The sequence below is a fragment of the Sphaeroforma arctica genome, assembly GCF_001186125.1.
Source record: "Sphaeroforma arctica JP610 unplaced genomic scaffold supercont1.197, whole genome shotgun sequence".
NCBI lineage: Eukaryota > Ichthyosporea > Ichthyophonida > Sphaeroforma > Sphaeroforma arctica.
Genome location: NW_014040361.1, coordinates 75,122 through 83,820, shown reverse-complemented (window position 1 = coordinate 83,820; position 8,699 = coordinate 75,122). Strand labels below are relative to the sequence as shown.

At 41.2% G+C, this 8,699-nt stretch overlaps 1 protein-coding gene across 1 annotated transcript in view; it reads left to right on the top strand.

Moving 5' to 3' along the window:
• Positions 1-8,699, top strand: part of SARC_03744 (hypothetical protein) — a 12,383-nt gene that overhangs the window by 1,365 nt on the left and 2,319 nt on the right. Inside the window, exons 2-9 of the mRNA XM_014302461.1 lie at positions 753-1,191; positions 2,244-2,573; positions 3,282-3,427; positions 3,788-3,970; positions 4,551-4,679; positions 6,120-6,260; positions 7,426-7,607; positions 8,118-8,248. Of these exons, the coding sequence (XP_014157936.1) occupies positions 753-1,191; positions 2,244-2,573; positions 3,282-3,427; positions 3,788-3,970; positions 4,551-4,679; positions 6,120-6,260; positions 7,426-7,607; positions 8,118-8,248 (1,681 nt within the window). The remainder of the gene's footprint in view (positions 1-752; positions 1,192-2,243; positions 2,574-3,281; positions 3,428-3,787; positions 3,971-4,550; positions 4,680-6,119; positions 6,261-7,425; positions 7,608-8,117; positions 8,249-8,699) is intronic.

The following is an 8,699-nucleotide window of genomic DNA, read 5'->3' as shown; positions in this document are numbered from 1 at the left end:
ATATAAACCCACACACACATACATACACACACGCACACACAAACATACACCCATCCACCCACTCCACCCACCCATCAGCATACACACACACACACACACTCATATATATATATATATGTACTCACACTCACTTTTATTTATAGTATATACACACACTCTCTCTCTCTCACTCACACACGCATATATATATATATATATATTTATATATATATATAATTGTATTATATATTTATATGTAAAAATTTATATTTATATTTATATATATATATATATATATTTATATATATATATAATTGTATTGTATATCTGTATGTAAATTTTTATATATATTTCCATATATATATATATTTATATGTATATACTATACACACGCACACACACGCACACAACACACGCACATATATACATATTTATATATATATACTCATATGTAAATATTTATATCGTTATATATATATATGTAAGTATATATATATATTTATATATATATAGATATATATATATATATATATATATACATATGCTTACGCACCCTAATAGGCTCACATTATTTCTTCGCCCGCTAAATAGTGTCCCTGATGATATGATCGTAAACATACATACTACACTCACAATTACTTAGTGCATAGCTCAGTGACAGACTGTCGTTTTGTCTTGCCATATCTCCCTGCCAATATAGGTATTGTGTACACATACCTACCACTTCACTCCATCAGTACACCCCTTAATAGACCCGTTTGCATTTCCAATAGGCCGCGGCTGCCAGCCTAGATGCCAGCAACACCTGGCAGCACGAGAAGAAGGCTCGTGCGTTTGTGTCGTCGAGTGCGCAGGAGCGCAACAGCGGTCATCTGCCAATCAAAATGACCAACGGAAAGATTCGAACCAATGAGCGGCTTGTTATAGCCCGCGCTCAAATGAGTGACGAGGAGTCGGAGGATTCGGCGAGTGAGGATGAGAGTAAAGATAAAAATAGCACAAAGAAGGGAGCAAAGGGGAGTAAGGAGGCGAAGAAGGCCGCCAGAAAGGCCGGCAAAGTCAACGGTTTCACCAAGAGTAAGGTAGAGCGAGTGTCTGAGTCATCGGCTGACAATGCCAGTGACAGTGCCAGTGGTAGCGATGCACAAATCATTGTAGCCAGTGATGACGACGACAACGAAGCGTATGGGCTTGCCAAAGACACAGCCGCAGGTGTGTGTCTGAGGGAGGGTACACATTCATGTATATTTATATATTCAGGTATTTATACACACATGTATATTTATGTATTTATGCATTTATGTATAGTTATACCGTCACACGTTTGGGGTTGAATAGTTATATGCACACACTAGAATACCCATACATATACATGTATGCATTGCGAGAGAGAGAGTGTGTGTGTGCGTGTGTCTGAGTGCCTGGGGTGGTCTTTGGGTGCTTGTGCTTGTGCTGCGTCTGTGTAAATGTCTTGTACCCCTATACATACATAGACTGTCCATGTCTACGACTCTTGTCTTGGTTTGTGGTGGGTGTAAGGGCTGCAGTGTGGTGTACGTTGTGAATGTGTTGCAATGCGTTGAGAGTGTGCAATTCGTTTGGCTGAGTTGTGTTTGATGTTGCGTAACGTTGATTTCAGTGTATATGGTTGTGTGTGTGTGATATGGTTGTGTGTGATATATGGTTGTGTGTGTGTGATATGGTTGTATGTATGTGTGTGCTATGGCTGCATGTGTGTGTGCTATGGTTGTTGTGTGTTCTTTGGTTGTATATATGTGTGATATGGTTGTATGTGTGTGCTATGGTTGTATGTGTGCGCTATGGTTCTATGTATGTGTGATATGGTTCTATGTGTGTGCTATAATTGTATGTGTGTGCTATGGTTCTATGTGTGTGCTATGGATGTATGTGTGCGCTATGGTTGTATGTATGTGTGATATGGTTCTATGTGTGTGCTATAATTGTATGTGTGTGCTATGGTTGTATGTGTGTGCTATGTTTGTATGTGTGTGATATGGTTCTATGTGTGTGCTATGGTTGTATGTGTGTGCTATGGTTGGATGTGTGTGATATGGTTCTATGTGTGTGCTATGATTCTATGTGTGTGCTATGGTTGTGTGAGAGTGTGTAGTGTGTCTATCGCTTTCCGAGAATGTATAACACATTCACCACTCCTATCTGATGTGTTGTTTAAAATATCCGATGTGTTGTTTAATATATCTGATGTGTTATTTAATACATCATTGCCGCTTGCCCATGCCCAGACTCTGATTTCGACACGGACATATCCGACAACGAAGCAAAACCCAACAAACCCAACACGGAATCCGACAGCAGCGACAGTGAGGATGACATCAACCCCGCCATAGCCCTACTCAAGACGCGAGAGACCTTCGCCACACTCAGACAACAGATAGCCAAGCTGTCTCAGCTGCTGTTGGAAGACTGTGAAGGTAACATGACCGCGTTTGCTCAGTTGTTGGAGATAGCGTCTGATGCAACGAACGACAGCCGTGCCAGGAAGCTCGCGTTGGTGTCGCTTATGGCGGTGTATAAGGACGTCCTGCCGGGCTACCGCATCCGCCTACCCACAGGTGTGTTGGTGCTGTTCACTTGTACTCTACGCAGCACAAATGTATATGGTAATATACGTATAAATAAATATGTATATATAGACCACTTTACATATACATATAACGTGTGTACACGTGTATGCAGCCAGCTGTGTTGTGTGTGTGTATGCACTTCCGCATGTGTTCGCGCGTATGTGTGTGTCTCTGTGTGTGCGTTGGGTGTGGTACCTATCAATCGAGTGCGCAAGCGGTCACAGATCTGCAGATGGATTGACATATGTCAGTGGGTGCTGTCAGGTGACATGATTGACATATGTCAGTGGGTACTATCAGCTGACATAGACGCGTTGATACCAATAGGTGATGTTGTATTAGCGTTTGAGGCATATCTGAGTTATGTGTCTGTGCGTGCGTGTGTATGTGTAGTGAGGTAAAGGTATTGGCCATTTGGCGTAGCTGTGTGTACACGCGTGTCGTCTGGCGGTTGTGTTTCCCATGCGTCCGTTTGGTAGATTGAACGGAGTAGCCTGTTAATGGAGTGACATGAGGTGCTGATTTGGGGATCGGTGGATATTTCATAAAACCCTAAAACGACGAAAGGATTATTTATATTTGTTTTTGTCTTATTTAGATTGCTGGGTATGAAAACTATAACCACATACACATTTGTGCATGAGCCTATTCATCTCAACTGACATGTGCGTGTTCATTACAAAAAAAATGATTTAGAGGCGGAACAAAAGCAGAAGGTCTCCAAAGAAGTAGCTGTGCTGCGGGCTTTTGAAGCTTCTCTGCTGGGTTCATATCAGAAGTACCTGCAGTTCATGCAGAAGATGCTCGAGACATACAACCGCCGAGTAGTAAAGATACGCAAGGTACAGTATCATATATATATATATATATATATATACAAACATATATGTATATATATACATACATACATATATGTATATATATACTTATATATATTTATATATTTATATATATATATATATATATTTGTAAACACACACACATATATATATATAAATATAATATATATCTGTATATATATATGTCATTCTATATATATATGTATATATACATACATGCATATATATATATATATATATGAGAGTACAATAACCCTTCGCGTTTGTAGTGAATTACCACCAAACTGTAATCAGTAAACAACCACTAGCGTCTGTTTAATCTACCCTACCCTCACACACACACACCTCACCACCACGGCGCAGGTGTCCAAGGACGAGAAGAAAGGCGACCTAGCTGCGCTTGTGGAGGGGCTTAAGCACGTAGAGGTGCTTGTAGAAGTGTGCGTTAAGTGCATGGGAGAGATGCTGCTGGCTAAGCCAAGCTTTAACTTTGGCAACAACATCATTCACTCCATCCTACCGTTTGCCCAGGAAGGCCCCCGAAGGGTATGCGCGTGTGACGGAGTTAGCGGAGATGCGTGTTGTGATGGGAGGATGTTTTAGGGTTTGGAGACTTGCGTTGTGGTATGACTACGGTAGCATAGACACACCGACAGGTAGTGGAAGCTAGTGTGCACGTACTTAAACTTAGACGACACACAGATTTGTCACTATGTGCATATGTATGAAGGATTTTACACACGTGTCAACGTTACCATGGTTACACGCGCTTTAACTATCCACTCGGTATTATCTGAGCGCAACTCTAGCGTGCGTGTACCATGCAACAATCATGACCTGTACTATAACAACACTCACACAACAACCATGACCTATACTATAACAACACACTCACACAACAACCATGACATGTACTATAACACACTCACACAACAACCATGACCTATACTATAACAACACACTCACACAACAACCATGACATGTACTATAACAACACACTCCCACAACAATCATGACCTATACTATAACAACACACTCACACAACAACCATGACATGTACTATAACAACACACTCACACAACAACCATGACCTGTACTATAACAACACACTCTTGTCATCGCTCAGGTGCCATCCATCGTGTGCTCGTATGTGCGCCAACTGTACAGTGGAGACTCGGATATGCTCAGTGTGCTTGAGGTCACGCGTGGGATAGCACAGATGATCAAGACACACAACTACCAGGCCAGACGAGAGGTGTGCAAGCGTGTGTGTGGGTTTGGGTCCATGGATATGCGGTCGAGACGGGGGTTTAGGGGAACTGGTGTTACTTTGTATTTGTTCATCTGTGCAAGTGGTAGACATGTATCGTTTGAGTATGTATGTATGTATGTATATATATATATATATATATTTATACATATAAATATAAATTTATATATATATATTTATATCTGTATAAACATATACACACACACACATGTATATATGTATGTATGTATGTATGTATATATATATATATATATATATATATATATATACATCTATAAATATCGAATGTATATATTATATATATATATATAAGTATATAAAGATATATACGTACATATATACACATATATATATATATATATATATATATATATATACAAACATACATACATACATACGTTTGTATATATATATATGTGTGTGTGTGTGTGCATATATATATATATATATATGTATATATATATTGCGAAGTCTATGCATATGTTGGCCTACTCAAGGATGATGAAAAACTCATAATGTGTGATCAGGGGTGTGGGTATCAAAGAGGTGTCGATTCAGCGCACAACAACACACATATGGACACACACACATATATATGTATATATACATATTTATATAGACACATAGGCACACATATATATGTACACGTGCATTGCGTACGTGTGTGTATTTGTGCGTGTGCGTGTATGTGGATGTGCATCCGTAGAGGTGTTGTGGTGTGTTGGGTCGGGGGCCTCCACCGAGCCTACACTCCGTACAATGATCTTCATTTTCCATTTTCTTGACTTGAGTATCTGGCGTCATCGAATGTTCTGCTATGTTTAGAGTTAAGAGTTAGGGTTTGCTGAAACCCTAAAAAGCCGAATGTCTGTTCAACATAACTGAGCGTCGGAGATCCTCTCTGAGACAAAAGCAGCAATCTTATCGCAGCACACTTTATCACGACACACTCACAGGTACATGATATCTACATACACACTCGCAGGTACATAATATCTACATACACACACTCACAGGTACATAATATCTATATACATACGCTCAACAGGTACATAATATCTACGCACACACGCTCACAGGTATATGATATCTACGTACACACACTCACGGGTACATAATATCTACATACACACACTCACAGGTACATAATATTTACACACACACGCTCACAGGTACATGATATCTACATACACACACTCACAGGTACATGAAATCTACATACACACACTCACAGGTACATAATATCTACATACACACACTCACAGGTACATGATATCTACATACACACACTCACAGGTACATGATATCTACATACACACACTCACAGGTACATGATATCTACATACACACTCTTTGTCAACACACTCACACAGCTACATGTCATATACATACATTCACGTGTGCATACACCCGCGTGTGTTGCAGCTGCTAGAGTGCTTTGCCAGTCTAACGCTCAAGACAGACCTCTACGACAAGACCATCAACCCCATCACCAACGCCAGGAGCGCCCCCATAGCCACGGATTACCATGGCAACGAGGTTCACAAATCGAAGAAACAGCGGAAGGTAGGTAATAAGGATCTGAGATTCAGTTGGGTGTGGTTGTGTGGAAGGTTAGGTAGGTAGAAAGTATCTGAGGTTCAATTAGTTGTGGTTGTGTGCAAGGTAAGGTAGGTAGAAAGTATCTGAGATTCAATTGGTTGTGGTTGTGTGTAAGGTAAGGTAGGTAGAAAGTATCTGAGATTCAATTGGGTGTGGTTGTGTGCAAGGTAAGGTAGTTAGAAAGTATCTGAGATTCAATTGGGTGTGGTTGTGTGGAAGGTAAGGTAGGTGGAAAGTATCTGAGATTCAATTGGGTGTGGTTGTGTGGAAGGTTAGGTAGGTAGAAAGTATCTGAGATTCAATTGGTTGTGGCATGACGATGATAGCAAGGAGTGGCCTGCATGTCATATGATCCTGTGCAAGTACACCTGTGCGTCTGTTCACTCTGAGAGTGTGTTGTAACGTACACGTGCACCTGTCCACTCTGAGTGTATTGGATTGTACACGTACCCCTGTCAATGGCATATGGCAACATCAGCAACCAGCAACGGAGGTGGGTGTGTCTAGTGACTATGGCACAGCTTGACAGAACTCACACAGCCACACACCCGATGGCTAGGGTGCCTGTGCGCATATACCTACACCACAGACCACACAGCCACACACCTGATGGCTAGGGTGCCCGTGCGCATATACCTACACCACAGACCACACAGCCACACACCCGATGGCTAGGGTGCTGGAGCGCATATACCTACACCACAGACCACACAGCCACACACCCGACGGTTAGGGTGCCTGTGCACATATACCTACACCACAGACCACACAGCCATACACCCGATGGTTAGGGTGCCTGTGCACATATACCTACACCACAGACCACACAGCCTCACACCCGATGGTTAGGGTGCCTGTGCGCATATACTACACCCCAGCCGCTTCACTCCACCGTCATCTGCTCTGCCCTGTTGGGCCCAGTCTCTGCCCCAGAACACTCTCAGCGACCAGCCGCTGCAGGAGAGTGGGAGGGCCGTTGTATGAAGAGAGTGGGAGGGCTATTATAGGCGCAGTCTGACTGTGACCTCCGATGTACCACACCACACTGATGAAGACAAACTTAGAACATGATTTGGAACTACACCCCTAAACCCTAAACCCTACTAAACCTGCACTACACCACACTTAGAAAAACAAGCTAGACAAAGAGCTGGAACGTGACTTGGAAAAGGCGTCGGCCTTGGAGAACCAGAAGGAGCTGAAGTTAAGATACAACGAGATACTCAAGATGGTGTTCTTGACCTATTTCCGCATACTCAAACACGGCGGCGCTTCACCGCTTCTGTCGGCAACTCTGAAGGGATTGGCCAGGTGAGTGCCAGTGAGAGTATTGGTGTGTGTGTGTGTAAGCTCATGTGTCTATGTGTTTGATTCAGTGTGTATATGCGACTATGAGCGAGTACAGGTGTCGATATCGGTGTGTGTGTGTGTGTGTTGACTGTGTATGTGAGTGTGCATGGTATGTATATGTGTGCGTGTGTGCGTGTTTATTGTGTATGTGTGTATGCATATGTGTGCGTGTGTGCGTGTGTATGTGAATGCGTGGTAGACGTAGATGAAATCGTATGACTAATCATCTTGTGACGTTGTGTGTCTGGGTGTCTGGTGATAAATATGGCTACCACATGCCTGTCCTGTGCTACCGTGTTGTGTATGTGTGTGTGTGTGTTGGTGTGTGCCTATATTACGTGTGTGCGCGTGTCTGTGTTACGTGTGTGCGTGTCTGTGTTGCTGCACTGTATGCCTTAGTGGCTACGCATAGATGACTAATCATAGCATCACTTTAACACATTGGTGTATGCTGCTCTTATGATGCCACAGGTTTTCCCATCTGATTAATGTCGACTTCTTCACTGACCTGCTCAAAGCGTTCAAGCGCACCCTACTACTTCCTAACCTGCCATACTCTGATGCTATCAACTGTGTCGCTACTTCATTCCAGATCTGTTCAGGTATGCATATATGTTTGTGTTCATACACTCACACATATATATACATACACACACATATATATATATATATATATATATATATAACCCTTTAAAATCGAATATAATTTATATACATTTGTAAACTTATTATTTATTCATGTATATATATATATTTATAGTATATATATAACATTGTAAATATATAACTATATATATATATATAAATATCTTAGTAATATATATATATTTATGTGTATATATATATATATATATATATACATGTACATATAAATAGTATATAGATATACCAAGATGTTTGCGACATAGTAAAAGGTTACTACTTCTGTCTTGTATCTAGTAACTACTTTCCTATTAACTAATTCATACGACACCACCCTATTTGACAAAGTTGGTTTGTTGTCTAGTTCTTTATTATCGTCCCCTAGTTTCGGTAGGGGGACAATAATAGCTC